The 23,162-nt window shown below is 46.0% G+C and overlaps 1 protein-coding gene across 5 annotated transcripts in view; it reads left to right on the top strand.

Moving 5' to 3' along the window:
• col12a1b (collagen, type XII, alpha 1b) overlaps nucleotides 1-23,162 on the top strand; it is a 98,133-nt gene that overhangs the window by 9,916 nt on the left and 65,055 nt on the right. For 4 of the 5 annotated variants that reach the window (XM_047328581.1, XM_047328579.1, XM_047328578.1 and 1 more), the window contains exons 7-18: nucleotides 1,111-1,374; nucleotides 2,291-2,455; nucleotides 4,520-4,693; nucleotides 4,808-5,098; nucleotides 5,219-5,821; nucleotides 8,344-8,622; nucleotides 8,712-8,987; nucleotides 15,603-15,872; nucleotides 17,606-17,872; nucleotides 18,915-19,107; nucleotides 19,723-19,847; nucleotides 22,508-22,657. In XM_047328581.1, coding sequence (XP_047184537.1) covers nucleotides 1,111-1,374; nucleotides 2,291-2,455; nucleotides 4,520-4,693; nucleotides 4,808-5,098; nucleotides 5,219-5,821; nucleotides 8,344-8,622; nucleotides 8,712-8,987; nucleotides 15,603-15,872; nucleotides 17,606-17,872; nucleotides 18,915-19,107; nucleotides 19,723-19,847; nucleotides 22,508-22,657 — 3,057 coding nt within the window. The remainder of the gene's footprint in view (nucleotides 1-1,110; nucleotides 1,375-2,290; nucleotides 2,456-4,519; nucleotides 4,694-4,807; nucleotides 5,099-5,218; nucleotides 5,822-8,343; nucleotides 8,623-8,711; nucleotides 8,988-15,602; nucleotides 15,873-17,605; nucleotides 17,873-18,914; nucleotides 19,108-19,722; nucleotides 19,848-22,507; nucleotides 22,658-23,162) is intronic. The other variant, XM_047328582.1, reaches the window with a different exon arrangement.

Below are 23,162 nucleotides of genomic sequence, written 5' to 3'. Positions count from 1 at the left end.
TTGCCTCGACTTTTCCACTTTTTGTTCTGGAGTTTTCTCCGTCGCTGCTGGGCGGCGTCCATCAGCCTGAGCTCAGCGGCGAAGGGAGGCTCCCCCGCCACACAACACCCCATTGTATAGCCATAATCAAAAATTAGGCCCCCATAAATCTCTGAAGAATTCGCTCATCGCTTTGGCCCCCTGCCGGCCAATTATGCCAATGCGAAGGAAGCTGCACATGCTCACCGGGGGGAGGTCGTAGGTGCGGGCGGAGAGCGGCTGCTGCAGCCGAGGGAGCGAGCTGAGAAGGAGCCCAGCCCTGACGTGCTGAGGGAAGTGGAAACCATTACAGATGCTGATTTACAAGAGCGCTGCTGCTGCCGCTGCCGCTGCCGCCCTGGCCCCGCTCTGCAGAGGATGACGAGCTCGTGCAAAATGTTCCTTCTTTTCACGGGAGGAGGGTCACGAGGAACTCCCAGAGGGCAGCGCACAGAGTCCTTAGACTTCTACCTGCAACAGAGCAGTTCGATTGGACATCTAGTGACCCATGAGGACTGATGGGTTTTTAAACGCACCGAGTTGATTTGGGAAAACTGTTCAAATGTTCATCTTGAGTTTCTGTCAAGTAAAACAATCAACCCTGAGCATGAACGTTTCCAGGAGCGTTGCCAGAACCTCCACTTCTACTGATGATGTTCTTCACGTTCGGTTTCAAGTGAAGTCTTTGTTAAATGATCCTTTCTACTCTCTCTCTGTTTGGCATTTACATTTTTTTAATATCTGATGAGGTTTAGCGCAAATGACAGTGACATCAATCCTGACAAAATAACCCTGTCTTCTACAAAATACATACGCATATTCTCCGAACGTCGCTTCCACAATACTACGACTTATGTGCAGGACAAGATGTGTTGAGGGCAACCAGGTGGAAAAGTCTTTCCTGAACTAAACCAGATCACCAGATTTTCCTCTGGGGCCCATGAATGAATGTCTTCACCAAATTTCCGATGACTAAAAGTGTCCGACCAGCGACGGTTCCGTTATTCTATTCTTGTTTCATTTAATAACTGGTGAGTTCCGTCTCACAGTACGTATTCGCCTCATCGTCCTCTCCGAACCCTTTTCCCCCAGAATGCTCTGCGAGCGCCGTCGCCGACGTGGTCTTCTTGGTGGACGGCTCCTGGAGCGTGGGCCGGCCCAACTTCAAATACATCCGCAACTTCCTCTCGGCGGCGGCCGGAGCCTTTCAGATCGGGGAGGACAGATCCCGAGTGGCGGTGGTGCAGTACAGCGGCGACGCCCGCACCGAGTTCAACCTGAACAGACACCTGACGCGACCGGCGCTGCTGCGGGCCGTCGGCTCGCTGCCGTACAAAGGAGGCGCCACCATGACAGGTAACGTTATTCAATGTTAATGTAACACCATCATTCTGTCCACTTGGTTCCGTTTCTGTGGGTTCAGTATTATAATGATTGATTTTACGTAATGGATTTAAAAAATTTGATAACTTACATTTTTGGTTTTTTTAATTCATTTTATATTTTTAATAAAAGTGCCACACAACAATTAATCAAGATGTTTTCAAAATACTGAATATTTTAAAATCTTTTTTTGCTTGAAATTAGCTGAACTAATAATAAAAATTATTCATAATTAGTTCAGCTAAAATTATCAGTTCAAACTTCTTTTTTTTTTAATTTACATACTTTACATTAGCATCAAACATAATAGATGACATTGTGAATAATGTAGATTATATATATGTGCAATCCAAGGTTTTGCGTTGGCGCCATTGGACTCGTTTGTCTTCAGGATGTGATTCAAAACTCAAGTAGAGAAACAAACCTATCATCATATTTATCAGTCAAACTGCTTAAAAAATATGTAAATAGAAATAAATACAGCTTTATACAACAGGTTTTTTTGTTTTCTGGTGAGACGAGCTTCTCCTTCGATTTGATTTCTCTCCCTTCATCTGCAGCAGCTTCAACCTTTTTAAATACTCAACTTTTTAATTTATTTAGATTTCAGCATCAGCAGCAATGAGCTGAAGGTCTGAGCTTCAGCAGTGCAGAATGAGTGCAATGTTCCTGAATGGAAATGTAGCTATTTTTGTAATAATTCCGTAATTTGCATCAAATGAAGATCTATATTTCACTCTTTCTTCTCATAGATTTAAATTCCTCGGTCAGGCTGTGGTAGAATTCCTCTCACTGAGCAGTGATTATAATAAAGAGGTGATAATTCCTCTCCTCAGTGTGAGTTGTGCGTTCTTTAAATCTCAGTTCCTCTTCTGTCTCGTTGCTCCAGGCGATGCCCTCGACTACGTCCTCAGAAACACTTTCACCGAGGCGGCCGGCGCCAGGAAGATTTTCCCCAAAGTGCTGGTGATCATCACCGACGGCAAGTCCGAGGATGCAGTGGAGAGTCAGGCCAGGCGGCTCCGGAGCGACGGGGTGGAGATCTTTGTCCTCGGTACGGAGCCAGAACAAGTTTATTACATTCCACCATCGTACATTTTCCGTCTGCATTTAATGCTTTTAAACTGTTGTTAGTAACGAAAGCAGCCGTGCGATGACGCCGTGACGGAACAAGGTTGAATTCCTGCATCATTAACGTTACAGGCGAGTGATGGCAGGTTTTATGTATGTTTATGCTCCGGCGTCCGCGTCAGACTTTCCACCAACTGGAGGATGGAGGAGCAGAGGTGGGCTGTTGCCATGGCGGCAGGGACGAGTGTAGGAACAGCTCATCTTTCACAGTCGGTGAAAAAAGTGGGTCACTGATTGAAAATTGCTTTGCGAAGACATAAAATGTGTGCGCAGGCGAGTAACGCGCTTAAGAATCCACTGTTAGTGTCTCCTTAAAAAAAAGAAGAGGAAAGAAACCAAAGAAAACCTCCGACCTGTCGTTTCTCTGGAGGGTTTCCAGCCTTTAAGAGGATTTTAATGGGGTGAGTGAGTGAGTGAGTTCTCTCAAACCACACTGCAGCTCCACTTCCTCTCGGCTCAGCTCATGGGCTTCACTGTCTGTACTGGCTATGAGTCGTGACACTTCTTGTTTATATATATATATCTAATATATATATATCTATATATTATTAATACCCGCCCAACCCTTACAGTCAGATCAAGAGGAAAAAAGTTTTTTTTAAAGTAAGTAAATAAATAATAATAAATAAGTAAGGAAAAAATTTATGGAAAGAAAAAGATAAAATAATAATAATAATTTGAATAAAATAGAAAAATAAACAATAATAATTATGAAAATAAAAACAACAACAAAAAACAAGTAGAAGAATGCATGTAGATATTCATTTGAGTACACACACACACACACACACACACACACACACACACACACCTATACCTCCATAGAGGGGCGTCATATCTATATATAGCCACATGCCCATATACAAATACACATGCTAAATGTACAGAAACATGAGTAAACCTGTGCACGTGGAAAATTTCCGACTTATGCCCATCGTACCTCACGCTAACAAAAAAAGAGTTGTGACGTTTCAACAGGACAGCAGGGATACTTTTTTTTTTAAACTGATAATTTTTGAGTCAATAAGTCTGAGAAGATGATTTACATTTGGTCTCAGATCGACTGGAAAAGAAAAACTCAAATCCTTGAATTAAAAGTATCAACAGTCAGTAGCAGAGGAAATAATCAGATCCTAATCACAATGGAAAAAATACTTAATGAAAAGTAAAAGTCTTACATTCAAAATGTTACTTTGGTACAAAAGTTTTATCTGCAAAATGTACATCAGGACAACAATGTGTCAGAGCTGTCCGAGACATTAAGTGACATATAAAAGTTCAGTATTTTACTGAGAAATGTAGTCGAGTAGAAGTACAAAGTAGCAGAAAACACTTGAGGTAAGTACAAGTACATGAAGTGCAGTATTCTGCCAAGTACAAGATACTGAAGTTAAACTACGGGGTGTAGTCAGGGAGGAAGGAAGGAAACAAGGAAAGAAAGAAAGAAAGAAAGAAAGAAAGAAGGCTTTAAAAAACATTTCCCTCTCAGATGAAGTAGCGGAAAAACGAAAAGTCAAACGAAGTTCCTCACCTCCCTCGATCCTGGAGTTCACAGATTAACACTCGCTGAGTTGAACTTTGAATAAACTTTATTCTGTGAACAGTTCCAGTGTATCACAGTCCTGAAATGGAGTTCGACCAGTTTCATATTTCCTGCTCACACTTTCCAGAGTGGAATTTTTTTGTTTGAAAGTCAAGACTTGGACTTGGACTTGTTGATTGGTGGTGAATCCAGCTCCAGAACATTTTAATGAGCTAATGTGGAAAACAAATGTTGCACTTCACGTCTTTATAGACGGATTCGTTCCTCCAGTATTTACAGACCTGGAGCAAATACACCGATTATCTCCGACTCAGTGCTCCTCGCACAACGCCGCCCACTTTACGAGCACGGCTGTGAATTCGCCGGCGTCGCCTCTCGGCTCAGAATGAGAAGAATAAAATGACGTGGTCGTACAGAGCATTTCACAATATGGGTTTATTTCAGGTATCCAGCAGGCGGACGAAGCTGAGATGAAGCTGATGGCGTCCACGCCGCACAGAAGTCACATCTACAATGTGGCCAACTTCGACATGATCAAGAACGTGCAGCGAGAGCTCATCAGGCAGGTGTGCGCCGGTGTGGACGATCAACTCAACGCACTGGTCAGCGGAGAAGAAGGTGAGATGTGGTTAAAAAAAACAACCTGGACTGGGTTTGAAGTTCTTCACCGTTTCTACAAGTACCTTTTGTAAATCAGCACATCCTACAATTCTGATTCTTGTTTTTTCGCAGCCGTGGAGCCAGCCTCTAACCTACAAGTCCTGGAGGTGGCCTCCAAGTCCATACGGGTGACCTGGGACGCCTCCATCGGCGATGTGTCCGGATACAAGGTGAAGATGATGCCCATGATGACCGGCAGCAAGCGGCAGGAGCTCTACCTGGGCCCGTCCCAGACGTCCGTGGTGGTCAGGGACCTTTCCCCAGACACCGAGTACCAGATCTTTGTGTTCGCTCTGAAGGGCCTGATGCCCAGCGAGCCCGTCATGCTGATGCAGAAGACCGAGCCAATTAAACTGTCAGTGGGTGAGTGATTTCACGATGTAGAAAATGATACAAGTGATCAGACTTTGATGCTGAAGCAAAGAAGAAGAATTTGACAGTCAATTACATCTTTGTATTTTGCTTTTTGATTTTCCCATCTAGAATGTTCCCTCGGTATGGACGTTCAAGCCGACGTCGTCATCCTGGTTGACGGCTCCTACAGCATCGGTTTAGCCAACTTTGCCAAAGTAAGAGCGTTCCTAGAGGTGCTGGTGAACACCTTTGACATCGGTGCAAACAAGGTTCAGATCAGCTTGGTCCAGTACAGCAGGGACCCTCACACCGAGTTCTACCTGAACACTCACCACAACCTGGCCGCCGTGGTCAAGGCCGTGAGGAGTTTCCCGTACCGAGGCGGCTCCACCAACACCGGCAGGGCCATGACCTACGTGAGGGAGAAGATCTTCCAGACCAACAGAGGGGCACGGACCAACGTTCCCCGTGTCACCATCCTAATCACGGACGGGAAGTCGTCCGACGCCTTCCACGACCCGGCCACCAAGCTGAGGAATACCGACGTGGAGATCTTCGCTGTGGGCGTTAAGGATGCCGTACGAACCGAGCTGGAGGCCATCGCCAATACCCCCGCTGACACTCACGTGTACACCGTGGAGGACTTTGACGCCTTTCAAAGAATTTCCAAAGAACTCACACAGTCCATCTGCCTGAGGATCGAGCAAGAACTCCGCAACATCATACAGAGACGTAAGTGAGACGACTCTAATCCTCTACGCTGACGACAGTCTGCTGTTCTTTGAGCAATTTTCTGTTGCTTTAGGTTTGTGGGTTGTTCAGATTCAAATACTTGCTCTGGTTCTTGTCGTATTATTTGTGTGAGAAAAGAAGCCACATGTTGACATAGCTACATTAACGCTAACTAGATCACAGGTGCCATCAACAGTCATTTGCCATCCATTTGGTACTTTTTGGTTCTTTTTAGTAAAAGTAAATGTGGACTTTTGGCTGTTTTTCTTGACTCAAGTTGGAGTTGAAGCAGCGGATGTGGGACTTATGATTCACTTTGATGGTTTCAATAGTTTTAGTCAGTTCAGTTTAAAGATTTGTAGTCCATACAGAGTTTGGTCATGTTTTTCGGACCCCATATCATTCACTTGTGGTCGGTAGCGGTGGCCTTCAGGTTAGAGAAGTGGGCTTGTGAACATCTGGTTGTTGGTTCAAACCGTGGATCTTCTGACTGTCACGAGTACAAGTCTCAGATTTTGTGAAAGTTCAATCAGTTGCTTGTTTGACTCAATAGATTTATATATTGTCAAGAAGTAGCACAAAGCTCCAGCACGAGGAGCAACCGATTCGATATCTTTAACGTACTTTCCTTTGCTATAGACAAACGTCCTTCATTGCTCCTCGTTCTTTCTTTAATCCGAGTGGAATTTGGTCGCTGCTTCGCATGCTAATAGTCGCTTTGTTTAATCTGTCGCACATGCTAGCTTGGCATTGTTGCACATGTACCAAACTTGGAGCGTCCAACAGTTGCTGCACATTCCTTGTTGGTTATCGCTACTTAGTTTTAAAGGTATTGTTTTTTAGTTTTTTTTCCCTAAAGAAATTAATAGACTACGAAAATAATTCCCTTTTTAAGATGCGTAAACCTATTTTTCTAAAACTATTTTCCTTGTGATTATGTAGAAAAATAGCGTTAAAGAACCTGCAGAACAATTTCTGTTGCTGGTTTAAGGTTCAACTCAGTGCATGTGAATGAGCTGATATTGATTTATATTTATCTTATGTTATGTTTAAATTCTCCTCAGCATGATGTCGTCAGACACGATGAGCTCAAGAGAAACTGAATTTATTCGTACATGTTTTCAATCGCTAAATGAATTAGAAAATACTAAGATATTGTTAATTCAAACACATGTTGTAAAATGATCTGTCAACTATTATGATCGGGAACATTTTGTAGTGATCAAAACAATATTTTAGCAATTAATTAGAACAACCAGCCGTGGAGGAGGAGGACGCAGACTAGTACCAACACTCGTCCATACGCTAACAATTACCTTCATGTCACTTTTCCAAGCGTGACCTCGTCTTTTACCTCCATGTGGTCGACACATGTCTGGTGGTTCCAGGGCAGGGACGGTTCCTCCTGCATGTTGGAAACACCAGAACTCTTTAAACCTGGTCCGAGCACCAGATGACTCGGTGTTGTTACCGCACCGGGACAATCGCGGCCGGCGGGAGCGTCGCCCGTCATGTACCTGTGAACGAATCCCGACTTCTGAGACACATTCTTTGTGTCTAGATCATTAAACATCTGCCGGTCAAGTTTAAACAAGCAAGAAGAAGAAGTGTTACTTTGCCGAGAGGGAACTTCCTGGTCTGCCAGCGTGGACGGTGACTCACGCCGGCTTTGATTGCTGATTATATAAGTCTTATATAAAAATGACTATGTCAACAAAGGGAAGTGTACAGGAGCTGGAGTGAGCGGCTCAGAGTCTCTCTCTCAGCAGCTGCCCTCCTCATGGTGTTTGAATGATGGAGCTGTCAGGCCGGTTGCCGACTGTACATCTTCATCAAGTGGTGTTCGGGTCGGTCCTGCCAACCGCCAGATTCCTCCGTTTTCTCTTATTCTGCTTTTTCAGTTTTTCCCCTTTCCTCCAGTGTGTCATAGTTTTTTTTTTGGTTGTATGTAAAAGTTCAAGAAGCTCAAAGATAAAAGAAAGAAAGATAAGTTACAGACGTCCACTACAGTGTGAGCCAGTAGAGCTCCGACCTCTAACCCTAAGTGCATCATTCATTCCCTGGGAAATCTGTGGAAAATATCCAACCTATGATATAGATAGTGATTAAAGATATTATAGAGATATCGCATCTTCCAAGTTTGGTTCAAAGTTGAGTTTTAATCAAACGTGTCGAGACATTTGAGCAGTTTTGAATATCGAGGTGTGAATTTGCTTGTTGAACTTTGGTGTCATCTTGTTGACGAGGTGCTGAGATGCGTCACTGGTGCTGGAAGTCACACGAGGATCTTTGATGTTCAACCCTCAAGGGAACAGACAGAAGTTACAGACTTTATAGTTTCTACTCCATAAATGAAGCTGAGAGTTTTGAACTAAATTAAAAAAGTAGTTTACTAGTTCCGTTTGTGTCTGTGGCTGATTAGGAGCTAAATGAATGTGGACAGATTGGAGGAATTCCGGGACGTAACCACAGAAGCTTGTGTTTGATTAAATCTGCATTTGTTTCCTGTCTCTTTTCTCCAGAACTGATCCAACCGAAGGCCCTGACCTTCTCGGAGGTCGGCCCCAGGAGCTTCAGAGCCTCGTGGGAGATCGACGCCAGCGATGTCGAGTTCTACCTGGTTAAGTTCAAGCCGGCGGAAGACGCCGACGGACATTACGTTTCCATGTCTGTGCCCGGGGAGACTCTCACCGCCATCTTGCCCCACCTCAACCCGCTCAGCCGCTACGAAGTCAACATTTACGCTCAGTACGACAGAGGGGAGAGTTTGCCTGTGACAGGCTACGAAACCACCGTGGAAGGTATTTATTTTGACTCCAGACATTTCTCTTGATCTCTCTGAGCTCGTGAAACCGAAGCAGTGAAACGTGAACTCCTTCACATGTTGCAGAACTCGGCCCCGTGCGCGACCTGAGCGTATCCGAAGAGACGACCGACAGCTTCAGGGTGTCGTGGCTGCCGGCTCCGGGAGCCGTCGCTCGCTACCGGTTGACCTACGTACCCGTGGGGGACGAGAGCTCCAGGCTGGAGACGACCACCGACGGCCCCGAGACCACGGCGGTGCTCCGGCAGCTCCGGCCCCAGACCACCTACCGCGTCACCGTCACTCCCGAGTACCGGTCCGGCCCCGGGGAGCCGCTGCAGACGGACGGCACCACCACAGAAGGTGATTGTAGCTTTCACTTGACATTAAACGGCCCGAGCACTTCTCAACAGTCATAACAGAATCACACAAATCTCTGTGTTTCCAGTGTCCGTTAAGAATCGTGATACATGAAATAGGACAAAGAAACACGACAGGAAACTTTACAATCAGTTCCTTTTTTATCCTCAACAACAAAGACCCATCTCAAAATCTATTAACAGATATTTTCTGTGTGATGAAAACCTCTGGTGTGATCTACGTCATTACATCCTCACGTGTCACAAGCCTGTAAAATGATACATGGGACAAAACAGACAAGAGTTCAAAGATGATCAACAGACGATCTATGAAATAAGAGATAGATGATCGTGTAAAACTCCAATAGGTGGAAAAATGTTTGTCCAGAGAGTCGCTTGTTGTTGTAATTGTGGTTTCACTGGTTGTGATGCACAGCAGGTAATAAAGAAAAATCAAACTTAAATCAAGAAGACGTGGGGTGATTCAAACATTCTGGGTCCCAGCTGTCTTTTCCGTCTTTTAAAGTTCAGACTTTATTTTGACTCTATTTGTCCAGTTGTTGTTTTTGCTGGGAGTTGTAGCAGGAGTCCACACGTCCGTGACCCCGGTGGAAAGCAGAACTCCTAAACTCGCAGTGTTATTACGACCGGCCTCGTCGTCGGGATCTGTCCTGCCTTACAGGGAGAGGAATGAAAGAGGAAGCTCGAACCAAGATGTTCTCCAAGGTGATGAACGGTGAAGACGGTTATTCTTCTTTCTTGGTAACAAGAGAAAAAAAGAAACCCAGGGCCGTGACGTTATCGTCCGTAGATTCTTGAGGGGGAAGAGAAACGCTGAGGAGGACGCAGCTGGAAAGGGACAGGATGTCGGACTGCGGTCGGACCCTTCGCCTCCTTCAGACGCTGCAGCTGTTTGTCGTCGGCGCTCGTGTTTTATCTCGTGTCTTGTGTTTTTGACAGTTTATGAAAAGGAGCAGGATCCTTTCCCAGCCTCGCGTCATAAAAAACACCCAGCTGGGTCTTTTTCCCTCCCCCATGTGCGGCTTACAGTATTTTTCCCCAGTGCAGTGTTTTACTGTGCCATGACTTTATCTCCAAACTATGAATGGATGCAGTGAAGCCCCTTGAGGTTTTTCATGAATTTGCCCCCTTTTTGCTCGTCTTTTCCACAAAGCGCATAATAACACGGTTACATTAGAATCACTTCACTCTTTATTACGTCTTTTCCCTGACCGCTGTTTGGAAAAAGAAAAAAAGTGAAGACCACAACATTTCCATCAGTCAGCTGTGGACCAGCAGAACGTACCTACTGTACTGTAGGAAAAAACCCTCACGCAGGCAGATGTAACGATAAAAGATGATAATCGGCGGTACAGTAGGCGTTCACACCCGGGAGTTGAACAGGGCAACATGAGTCATAGCTTTATTCAAACAATTATTATTTTTGTGTGAACTTGCCCCACTTCGCTCTTCTTCTCGTCCTCGTGTCTGCTCGGTACAAACGCACTTTTCTACTGTGCAGCTCTGAACAAACAAAAAAATGTTCGTGGCATCCGTCCACAGCCAGCCGCCCAAATGTGTGATTGCTGCTGAGGCAGAAGATCTCCAGTCAGAACACATGGTTTAAGTTTCTCCAGAAGAGAGGGGGTTCAGCATGTGGACATAAACCCCTGAGATTATGACCAGTAGACCCCAGTCATCTCAAAACCTCCAACTGAAATGACTAGTAGACCACAGTCTTCTCAAAAGCCCCTGCAGAAATGATCAGGAGACCCCAGTCTTCATGAAAACCCCTGCAGGAATGATCAGGAGACCCCAGTCTTCCTGAAAACCCCTGCACGAATGATCAGGAGACCCCAGTCTTCATGAAAACCCCTGCACAAATGATCAGGAGACCCCAGTCTTCATGAAAACCCCTGCACAAATGATCAGGAGACCCCAGTCTTCAGGAAAACCCCTGCACAAATGATCAGGAGACCCCAGTCTTCTCGGAGACCCCAGTCTTCTCGGAGACCCCTGCATAATTGCTGTGTAACTCCCCTGGCCTCCACTCTGGTCAAAACGTACAAATGATTTTTATTATTACAACTGAATTGTCCACACAGACTTTTGAAATATTGCCCCATAGCGGTTCTGACGTCACCCTGGACGACCTGAACTCGTGCGGACGTACGTGCGTTCGGTGTTTGAGCTTCTCGGGACAGTGGCGTTCTCGCCGTTCTCGTCGTCCTCACGCAGCCGCGGTAACCGTGGACACGGCAGCCACTTCGTCTCTATGAGAGGTGAAGATGAGAAAAACAGCAAGACCGGACAGGAATGTCTGGGAGCCGAGAGCAGGGCTGGAAGGTGAGGAGGAGCAGGGAGGACTGACTCACTCCCGTCTCCGTGTGTCTCTTTGTCTCACGCTGTCTTCTGTCTTCCCCACGTCACCTCCCATCGCTCCGCCACTCTTTCGCTCCACGTTCCTCTCTCCTTCTGTGTTATTTTCTCTTCCTTCCTTGTGAGGGCTTGCCTGGAATTTAAAAGCGTTGTCCGCAGTGGGGGTTTTATTTTTCTGCCACAGCCTCCAAATCCCTGGTTAGCAACACAATCCTTTTATATTCCGGCGCTTCAGGGGCCTGCGCTGGCACAGCGTGCAGCCGCGTTGCCTTCACTGTCTGCTCCGGTGTGTCGGGCCTCCAGACGTCCCGGGGTGTTGGCAGGAGCGTCCTCACGACCTCTGTCTCCCTCACATGCAGAGCTCAACCTGTTCGGATCCGCAGCAGGAAGCTCGGCGTGATCTCTTAGTTTATCCGGTAAACGCTGACGTCAAAAGACAAATTTCCATCAGCCAAAATGGAAAATGCTTCTTCCTGCCAGATTCAGCAGGTTACAGTGTTCTCTGGAATATGTGAAACATAATTCCAGTCATTTCCCAAACTACTGTGTAAAAGCTTCGCGGAGAGGCTTTGTTTTTCCTCCTGTCCTGCTTTGTTCAAACTAGTGACCCCGACAGATCTACGGATGAAGTTGTTTGGGTGCAAACTGGTCCTCAGTTGATTTATAGAGAAGCTGCAGCTGCTTTTTTGCTCCTTTCGTTCACATTTGGACAAATCCCCAAAAAACTGGACATGAACCAGGACTTCCTGATGGCAGGTCGAGAGTTTGCGTGGCGCTGCCGTGCGATGGAAAACCTTACAGCAGCGCGGAGATCAGGGATCGTTTCACTGTCAGATTGACTGTGTGACTGTGAGATTATATCATTCACTCTGGAACGACTTCCACAGAGAAAGAAAAGAGTTGTGAAATCAGATTGATGAGGAGGTTTTTTTCACTTCCTGTTTGAGCTCGTGTCCAGTTCATCCTCAAACTGTCGCTACTGTAGATGGTGGTCAGTCGCAAAGGGGCTCGAAAACTTTAGACAGATTTAAGTGTGATCACATCCCAACGTGTCCTCCTCCGTCAGAGAGACTTTCCAGACGAGTTTCCTCGGGGGGTTGAGGTTGAGGCTGGAGTCGAGACGAGGTTTGGACTCATTATATGAACATATGATGATGAGGCTTTACTTTTTTTCCAGCTGCGACCAGAAAGCTGCGGAGTCTGTCCGCGAGCAGACGTCGACGGAACATTCCATCTGAGTTTAGGACCCAGTTCAGGATTGTGAAAATCTCTGTTCCCAAAACGCAACTTCTTACTGTTACAAGAACATGAGTTCTGTAGGTTGACTGGACCAATAAACGTGTGTCAGCCTCTGATCAGTTGCTGTTGACGGCTTTTCACTGTATCAGTGAAGGTTTGACTGAATCGTCTCCACCGTAGCCTTTGAGCACCACAGGAAATTAGAACCTGCGACTCCGGCAGCACTGCTCTGCCTTGCTCGTCGAGGCCAATGAGAGTTTCCCCTCTGATGTGGAGTCGAACCAATAACACTGGCAGAGTGATTTCTTTTTCTTTTTTTTTTACTTCCCTGCCATCTGGGCCACCCGTAAGAAAAACCAGCAGCCGCTCTGAGATTCAAGGTGCTTTCAATGTCTGTCAGTCGATGGAACATGTGAAGTGGCCAAGTTTATACAAAGTTATTGGCCAAGAGTCTTTCCACTGTGACTGTCGGCGAGTCCCAGACTGAGTCTCGACTTTTTATTTGTGTGTGTGTGTGTGTGTGTGTGTGTGTGTGGGGGGGGGGGGGGGGGGGGGGGGGGGGGGGGGAGTCATTGTCTTTGCTTTACTTGTTCCCCAAAATGTACCTGATTTACTGGTTTTAGGCCAAACATTTTTTGATCCAATGAGATGATGTCAGAATACACCTCCTGCAAATAGAGTGAAAACTTTCTTGGTGTAGGTAGAAGGATAGATAGGTAGAAGGATAGATAGGTAGGTAGGTAGGTAGAAGGATAAGTAGGTAGGTAGGTAGGTAGGTAGGTGGGTAGAAGGATAAGTAGGTATGTAGGTATGTCAGTAGGTAGAAGGATAGATAGGTAGGTAGGTAGGTAGAAGGATAAGTAGGTATGTAGGTATGTCAGTAGGTAGAAGGATAGATAGGTAGGTAGGTAGGTAGAAGGATTAGTAGGTAGGTAGGTAGGTAGGTAGGTAGGTAGGTAGGTAGGTAGGTAGGTAGGTAGGTGGGTAGAAGGATAAGTAGGTTTGTAGGTATGTCAGTAGGTAGAAGGATAGATAGATAGGTAGGTAGGTAGGTAGGTAGGTGGGTAGAAGGATAAGTAGGTTTGTAGGTATGTCAGTAGGTAGAAGGATAGATAGGTAGGTAGGTAGGTAGAAGGATAAGTAGGTATGTAGGTATGTAGGTATGTCAGTAGGTAGAAGGATAGATAGGTAGGTAGGTAGGTAGAAGGATAAGTAGGTATGTCGGTAGGTAAAATGGTAGGTAGGAGGATAGGTATGTAGGTAGGTAGGTAGAAGGATAGATAGGTAGAGGGATAGATAGGTAGATATGTCAATGGACATTTCTTCCAACATGCATTAATTCCCCTGCGATTTTGTTCACATTTGCTTCATGATGGAAAACGAAGTGTGAGTGCGTTTTTCTTCTTTTTTGAGGCTGCATCTGCCGAGCGCCAGATATTCCATACTCCATCTGACGGCCGTCTGCGACAGCGCTCCTTGAAGCAGATAAAAAATGGCAGCGTCTGCGGCGAGTTCCCATTTTTCCTGCTAATGGAGGCTGCAGTGGCGCCTGAGTGACGGCGACTCAGCGGCACATATGAAATATGAATGGGGCTGGATACTGTACGTGCAACTGGAAGCAAAGCTCAGTATATGCAGAGTTGGAAGTTAAAACTCAGAGAAAGATCAAGTTTGATGTTTCTTCTTCAAATCTGATGCAGCTTTTTCAAAAGCCTTGTTAGACTCGATCTGCAGCTGCCGATGTGTTTTTGCAAACTGTGTAGAAAAACCTTTTTTAAAATTCAGTGTCTTCGTCACATGCCTGTCGGCCCGTGTTAGAACATAATCCATAAACCCCTTTCCACAGCTCATCCTTCTGTCTGGTGGCGTCCTGCACATTTAACAGAGATGCCCCAACTGACATTCCTGACTGGAACAAATCTTTCCAGCTCGCGACGACATTCAGGCTTATTTGATTTGAGTGATTCTGATGTTTTTTACTTCCCGTGCAGAGACACACGAACACACTGACTCTGACTCTGGCCCTCGTCAGTTTGCTCACTTCAGGTTTTCTAAATGAAGTGTCCTGATTCTTGTTTTCTTGAATCCAGCCCAGAAACAGTACGGGAGGTTTTTCTTCCCAAAGAATCCGTATCAACTGGCAAAAAGATTAGAATGTGGTTTATTTCGTGCTCTGGAGCTGGATGTGATTTATTGTGATAATTATCACGTTGTGGAAACTTGGCTCCTCTGGGGGAGTTTCTCAGCACCTCCTCTGTACGAGCTTTAGACTGAAGAGGGATCGACCCGCTCTCCTCCTCCATCATTCACACACATCGCGGTGGTGAGCGTTAGATTGGGTCCGAGGTGCTTCTTTCTCGCTCCGTTGTGCCGCCGCCCCTCAGAAAGTTGAGACCAGGTCCTGAAACCACCTGAAAACACTTTCACACTGTCAACATTCACTCTGGGTGTTTGTCCAGCGTTTTCATATTTATTTCCACTGAATTAACATTTGTGTAAAAGAACCAGTTCCAGTGTGAAGTGATGTCATCCAGTAGCCCGGAGCAACTCGCAGCTAAAAGCTAAGAAAAGAGACGAGAGGAAGAAGTGTGGCAATGATCTGATGAAGTAAAGATGTTCTATGAACTCATCTGGAGAAGGTTTCCTCGTACAAATACCTCGACATCTGGCTTGATAACAACCGGACCTTCAGAGTCCACGTTTTAATGAAACCCTCTGAAAACCTTGAGAATGTAAACAGAAATGAAACTGGAGAGTTTGGTGAATGTCAGTGAAAGTGAAGTTGCAGATTATGAGGAAAAGATTCATTTAGAGCAAAAAGGCCTTTTAACGATTTGTGTTGTGATTTAAATCTACAGACGCGAACGGACAAAAAACTGAAAGAAAACAAGTTATGAAAAGCAAAACGACCCAAATTCTCCCAAGTATCAGTCCATGCTTGTTTCCACGACAGAAAGCCAAACACATTTGTTTCATTCGTACCTCTGCTCCTTGTTTCCAGACGCGGGTCCTCCTAAAAACCTGGTCACCAGCGACGTGACAGACACCAGCTTCCTGGCGTCGTGGTCGGCGGCGCCCGGGAACGTGGACTCGTACCGCGTCAGCTGGAAGTCGCTGTTTTCCCCGGAAGCCGGAGAGAAAACGGTGCCGGGAGACGTGACCAGCGCGGCGCTGGACGGTCTGACTCCGGAGACGCTCTACCAGGTGTCCGTGGTCGCCGCCTACAGTCACAGAGTGAGCGACGCGCTCACCGGACAGGAAACAACGGACGGTAAGAAAACTTCAGGCCAGTGCTCCTCTGACTCTGTAGACGATGAATGTCATTGGTTCAGTTGAGCCTCGTTGGATCGCCACTAACTTGTCAGGCGCTGACCCCAAATTAACACTGATATATATCAAGATATCTATATATCTAGATATATATATATTTACTTTGAGGAATATTTAATTAAACTTGTTTTTCCTACAAAACTCTATGTGACTCCAAACCTTGTCGGAACTTGACTTTCACCTTCTTACCTTCCGATCAGCTCGGGGTCGGGGTCACTTCCCGCTCCCCGGAGGAACGTTTTTTGGAAACTTTCATCCCAATTTCAGCTTCGGACATTTGGCAGAAAATAACATGTTGTGATTACGAGGAAATCGGCCTCATGAATATAATCAAGAGTCGATTCGAAACATGTTTGAGAGCGTGAACGATGGTACGGTTCTTCCAGACTCTTTTCAGTCTCTATGGAAACGATCCAAGAGGAAATTAAGGTTTTTCCTTTTCGATTATTTTCAAACTGATCTTTGCTGGTTGAAACATCACCGCGACACAACTCACGGCTGTTCGTCGTGTGTGTCCCCGCGAGTGACGCAACGCAGACTGACATGTCAACACATTTCCTCTGTGCGTCTCCACACGGGAAATCAAACTGGTCCGACGCCACACGAACAGACCGCCCAACACGAGACATCCTCTTCAGGACAAACCGTCCCTCGATGCTTCCGTCCAACGCGACCGTCACGTCTCCTGCTTCGCACGTCAGTTCCAATCTGTGTCAAAGCCTCGTTTCTTTCCACCAATAAAAACTTTCCCTGGGATCATTAAATATACATATTATTCCCTCACAATGTTTTCTTTGTTTATAATCACTCGCAGCATCATCGGAATAAGTTAATTTCATTTTATTGGGGTTTGGTTGTTTCAGAGGGAAAAGGAAAATGTGGTTAAACCCTCTCCCCTCAATCTTTTTTGGGTAAAGGCCTAATTCAAGAGCAGTTAGTTCTGGCGTGAAGCTGACGGTACTAATCATATTTATGCCAGATGTTCTGAATATATAATAATTACTCAGTGAACATAAACCACACTTGGTCCAAGGGGATGGATGAGGTTTTGTTTTAGGGTTTAAATAAAACATCTACTTATATTTTCTATAAGATAAAAACAAATGAAGGTTAAAAAGGATTTTACTTCCCAATCTGCTGTGAATTAAAAACTAATATTTAGCTGTTATCATCATGCCTGTGGCATTGTTTTCTTTTAAACATATGATGAACACTAAGTGGTTTTAACCTCGACTGAGACATTTGGATTCGGTTTGGTCTAATATAAGCATCAAATGCATCAATGTTTTCCACTTTTTTTCTTTTGTCCACAAGAATAAACCTGCGAAGGAAAACTCTGGCTCATTACAGCCAGTGGTTTTTTTTTAAGTCTAAACATCTGTTCCATCATTTATGATCGCACTAGATCGCCTTATGAAAATTTAAAATCCAAATATACAGAAAAACATCTACAAAAATGAACCATAGGTTGAAAACAAATGGAAATGGAATCAGCGGTGCGCCACCATAACGTGTCCCCTGTCGGCCGCTCTGCTGGCTGCAACTTTACCACCAGATGCCGCCAGAAAATTACAAAAATTACGCACTGGGGCTTTAAGTTGCTCAGTCCAAGTTACTGTGCACGTTCCTCTGGTGGAGAGTAAATGATCCGTTATGTTCTTTGTTTTATTTCAGCCTCTGCCGCCGGTAAAGCTCTGACCGTGTCGGACGAGACCGAGCGGACCATGAGAGTCACATGGATGCCGGCGCCGGGCAAAGTGCTCAACTACCGGCTGAAGTACGTCCCGAGCGGCGGGGGCAAAGAAATGACCATGAAGATCCCGGCGACGGTCACCTCCACCGTCATGAGGCGCCTGCAGCCCTCCACCACCTACGACATCACCGTTCATCCCATGTACAAGCGCGGGGAAGGCAAAGCAAGGCAAGGAGTAGGAACGACACGTACGTTGGTCCATAATTCAACCCTCTGAGAGACACGTGCACCAACACGTCCTCCTTTACAAGATGTTTAAACCTGAGCTGGTGGAATGAAATGAAAAACAATCTGCTGCTGAGGTGATTTCATCTGTTTGATGTGCCGAGAAGTTAGAAATAACATGTAGGAATAAGAGTTAGTGAGTCTCAGTGTGAGCATTAGTTATTTTGGTTGCACCTTCAGCCAGTCGACAGAGAAGCTTCTTTGTCCTCTGAATGTTTTGAATGGTGAGATTAGCCTAGCTTAGCTCAATGGCTGGATGTCAATGTGATCACGTAGCGCTTGTTCTCAAATGATCTGATTCACCGGGTTCAGAAGAACCCTTCCTATTATCACATTTAAAAAGAAAAAACTTCATGTAAATTATTTAGGGACAGTAATTGTCAGCATATAACGACCTTAAACCTCCATTAGCCTCTCACAGCGTCTGCATCTTCATATTTCTAAAACATTAAAACAAGATTTAAAATTGTATTTCACCAAGTATAAAAAATAACTGAACGTACATGAATCTGATTTTGAGAGGAGCTGCAGCTTGATTCCGTGTCTGCATTTTGCTTTGCACCAAATGTCATTTATGGAAAAATGAGCGTCACGTTTGGTCTGAGCCCAAACCCAAACTTCCACTTAGAGGAACTGAGAATCAGTTTTCTCAGGAACGTCGAGATGTTTTATTTCCCCCATTGTTTCCACCAGACATCATCAGAGCGGCTCCCGAGTTTAAACCACTTGTTGAGATGAATATTTCTCACAGGACAGGTGCTGCTGCAACACTATGAACCACAGTCAAACACGCTCAATCACACGCTCTAGCATTACTAACGCACAGCATGACACTGGGCTTCTTGACACGACGCCACCGGGTCCAAGGAACTGTATCATGGACTAATGAGGAACCGGCTTGAACGAGGTGTGGCTGGTCTTTCAAACCTTCGGCCAACAGACGGGCAAATGTGTGGAGTTTCTTTTGTTTTGTCCTGAAGTCCTGCGCCGGTTCTTCTATTTCAGTGTCGCCCTACAAGAGTCCCCAGAACCTCCAGACCTCCGAGCCCACCAAGACCAGCTTCAGGGTCACCTGGGATCCGGCACCGGGACAAGTCCGGGGCTACAAAGTGACCTTCCAGCCCACAGGGAGCGACATTGCCTTCGGGGAGCTGCTCGTCGGCCCCTTTGATAACACAGTGGTGCTCGAGGAACTCAGGTAAACCTTCCTCATGATTAGTTATTAGAATACTCTGAGGAACCGGGAAATATTTTAGGGGGAAAGTCTGAGGTTCACAGGTTCCACCAGGGCGTCGAATCTGGAGCAGCTGGACTTGGTCGTAAATTGTGGAAGCCCAGTTATTCCTGACTCAACTCATTGTTGATAACTGGGACCTGGATAATGGGGATTCCGACAGACGGACGACGATTATTTCAAATCTCTAAACTCAACCGAACTAATCAATGTGTCGTTGTGGTCGACACCATTTCCAAAAACGCAACGAAATCCCCCAAAATTCACTTGATTGAAGACAAAGAGCCGCAGAAAGTCCTCACAAAGACGGGGTTGGAAATGGGGGAACTTTGGCATTCAGCTTGAGAAACAGAAACAACTGGTCATCAACATAGTTTGTTTTCAATTTATCGACGGATGAATCGACTAATCGTTGCAGCTCCGTGTGTTTTACATCTTTTTACTGTCGGGAAAAACTCATCAGGTCGTATTTGATAAGACCTGGAGCTACTTTTTTCCATCTCATACGAGCATTGAAGTCTTCTAATGGAGCTTGTGAAAGACGAAAAACAGGTTGACGTGATTTTGTTTTTCCCTCAGGGCAGGAACAAAATACTCGGTGGCCGTGTTTGGGATGTTTGACGGAGGGGAGAGTTCGCCTCTGGCCGGCGAGGAGAAGACGACTCTCTCCGACGCCCCGGAGCCGCCTCCTCTCGACCCGTCTGGTAAAAGCTGATCACTCCAGCACACTTGCACCTCACGCAGCCCCTTTCAGAGCAGGCCTGCAGACCAGATGCTCCCGCGAGCCAAGTCGCTTCAGAACAGCAACCCGCGATCCGGCTTCCAAGCGCCGTCCGGAACGGTGCCAGAAGGCTGAATTATTTTGTTGTCGAAGTGAATTAATTCCGCCGTCGGCGGCTTGGCAATCGCAGACTGAAATTTGACGCAGACGATTTAGATTAGTCCAAATTATTCCGAGCTGCCTGGCTCGTGCTTCCTCTCCTGCCCGAGTGTGATCCGGAGCAAAGTGACAGTCGCATGGCCGACGTGTTGACACCCAACATTTATGAATTGGCCCCCCAACGTGACGTATCTGCCAGTGGGTGAGCAGCCACCTCACGAATTCACAAACATCCTTTATCTCATCATTATCACAAACCTCTTATTGTCACGTGATGGAAGATATCGCCCGTAAAAAGGGTTCAGCTCTAGAAAATCTAGAACGTTAATCGTCACCAGGATGTAGGGAGTTGGGAGAATGTAGTGCTTCTCGTAAGACCCGGAGGAACAGAGATCAGACAACAGGCCTGGACGTCCCGCCCGAGGTTCCTCTCTGAGATCCTCACATATCATGTAATCCAGATTCCGTGACACGTCCATATGTTTAGGATTGGAGGCATCCATCAGAGATATGAATCACTTCTTACAGCTCATTCAAAAGATTTATTCCTTTTCAAAGTTTCATCTTTAATTAACAAAGTGTGAAGAACTGAAGTTCAGAGCCGGCGACATTTTCTTAAAAAAACGATTTTTAAAGTCGCTACAAATGTTTAAAATTCGTTAGCTTGTTGACCATCCATCCAACCAGGAAGATGTTCCCTGTTATTATGTTACCTGATGCGTGTAAAAGGATTCAGCGCTCTTCAATAATCTAGGACGTTCGTCTGACCAGGATGCAGGAAGCTCGGAGAAGGTTTTGCTCCTCAACGTCCCAGAGGGAGATCTGACCCGGGGCAGAACCCCCAGGAACTCCTCCATCCAGATTTCGTGACAGGTCCATATGGTTCGGCAGAGAAGATACGAAGCGCCCATCAGAAATGCAAATCATTTCTTACAGCGCATTTAAAAAAAGTTTTATTCCTTTTATTGAAGTTTCATCTGTAATAAACAAAACGTGTCAGAGCCAGCGCCAATGAAGTCACTGCAAATGTTGAAGATTCGTTAGTTTTTAGACTGAGAACAGATTCAAACGGATGAAAATGTAAAATCACATGATGCATTGAGGTTCCAGTAATCAGCAGACACACTAACAAACATCAATTCGACCCACGTGTAACAGCTTCCAGTACATTTACTTAGCGAGGGTCGAGAGCGGCGCCTTTTATTCCAAACGTCATAAAAACAACATCAGATCTGCTCTATGTTTTGAGGTCACTGAATTATTTTCCATCCACATTGTTATTGTTCCAACGGATTTTTATGATCTACACTAAGAGCTCAGAGAGTTTGACAGGCGGATCTTCTCAGTGACTTCGTCTCCAGTAAAGCACTTTAAAGCACAACTCGTCCAAGGCGTCTTAAAATGTCATGACGGAGAAACACAGTGAGTGGACTCTAAGTCGGGAGCGTTTATTCAAACTGACACGTCCCAGGTCAGGAATGAACTCTGTCGCTGAACTTTCCAACGTCTTTTTCTAAAAACTCAAAATGTCACAGACGCCTTCTTTAGCTGTTGGCGATGATCCGAGGTTCCAGGATGGATCGTCACGTGGAGTACGTCTGCAGCCATGAAGTCACTCTGTGACGGAGCTCCCTCCAAAATGACAAGTCCCCTTTTTAATCAGCCTGAACCGAAACACAAGAAGCAGGTTTGTCGTAGGAACACCCGCGCGTTGCGTTCCTCGCCCGCCAGACGGAACTGGATATTGGTTCGCTTCATTTGACCCCGGATCGTCTGCAGCACATTAGACGCCTCTGGTCATGACATCGGTTCTCACTGGTGAACGTCGGAGGGACGAGCAGGTCGCTCGCCGGCGTCCGGCTTCGTTCCTCTTAGCGTCTGTTTCTCTGCGAGCCTGCTGAAAGAAAAGGGACTGAAACATTTTGCGTGATTTGTCTCCTAACCTGTTTTCACTTGCACACACAGGACGCCCCAGTTTTGGGTTTTTTTGCTTTTAATCGTCGTCCTAGAAAAAAGGGGGACGAGCGGCCATTTTCACCCCCACTGCAGGTGCTGGGGGGAAGGAATGTGCGGCGACTTTGGGGCAGCAGGAGGCCTCGTATATCACAGCCGCTGGACATGAAACCCCCCCCCAACGACTTCGCTCACTCGGAAGACAAGGAGAGAAAAGGCCCTGAAGAGAAAGAGCTGTTAATCCAGAAGTGGCAGCTGTTACACAACGTGTTAGGAGTGTGAATTATTTGTGTTGCGTAACCAAGTGTAAAACACTCTGCTGTATGAACGTCTCTGTGTCCTGCTCCTCGCTCCTCGCTGATGTTTCCTCCCTCTCCCTTCACTCACACACACACACACACACACACACACACACACACACACACACACACACCCACACACTCACACACTCACACACACACACCCGAGTGGACACCCCGAGGTGCCCGGTGTGTCTCTGTCCCCGTCTCACGTGTCCCCGTCTGTCTGCAGACACCCAGTGTAAGACCACGGCCAAGGCCGACATTGTGCTGCTGGTCGACGGCTCCTGGAGCATCGGACGCATCAACTTCAAAACCATCCGCAACTTCATCGCTCGCATGGTCAGCGTGTTCGACATCGGACCGGACCGGGTCCAGATCGGTAACACCTCACTGCTTCTTCTCAAAACTATAGGGGCGGGGCTTATGACCTGTACTGCAGCCAGACACCAGGGGGCGATCAGGACGATTTGGCTTCACTTTTGTTAGCTGGGTCATGTCGTCCATTGAAACTTAAAAATACACTTTTAAACTGCATCTACGAAAATGTGACTTCCGTCGGTAACACAACTAGTAAAATTACCCATCAGTCATTCTGTTACTGCCATTACTGCTATCGTTATTTCATATACTACCTTGAATGCTGCTGCGAGTACTACAGCTACTACTCTTCAACAAAATACAACGTGTACAACTACTTGTTCCACTGTTTCTTCTACTGCTGCAGCTGCTGTAGGTACTTTAAGGTTTACTTGTAATGACGCTAGTATTTCTACTAATAATCTAGTAACACAACTTGTACAAGTACTCGTTCTTTACCCGTAGACAGCTGCTGCCTGCTTCATTTCCTGGATGTGTGAAGGTCATTGGATGTTTTTAACGCGGTG

The sequence above is a fragment of the Scophthalmus maximus genome, chromosome 18 (genome assembly GCF_022379125.1).
Source record: "Scophthalmus maximus strain ysfricsl-2021 chromosome 18, ASM2237912v1, whole genome shotgun sequence".
In the NCBI taxonomy this organism is placed as follows: domain Eukaryota; kingdom Metazoa; phylum Chordata; class Actinopteri; order Pleuronectiformes; family Scophthalmidae; genus Scophthalmus; species Scophthalmus maximus.
This window is presented reverse-complemented; position numbering and strand designations above follow the sequence as displayed.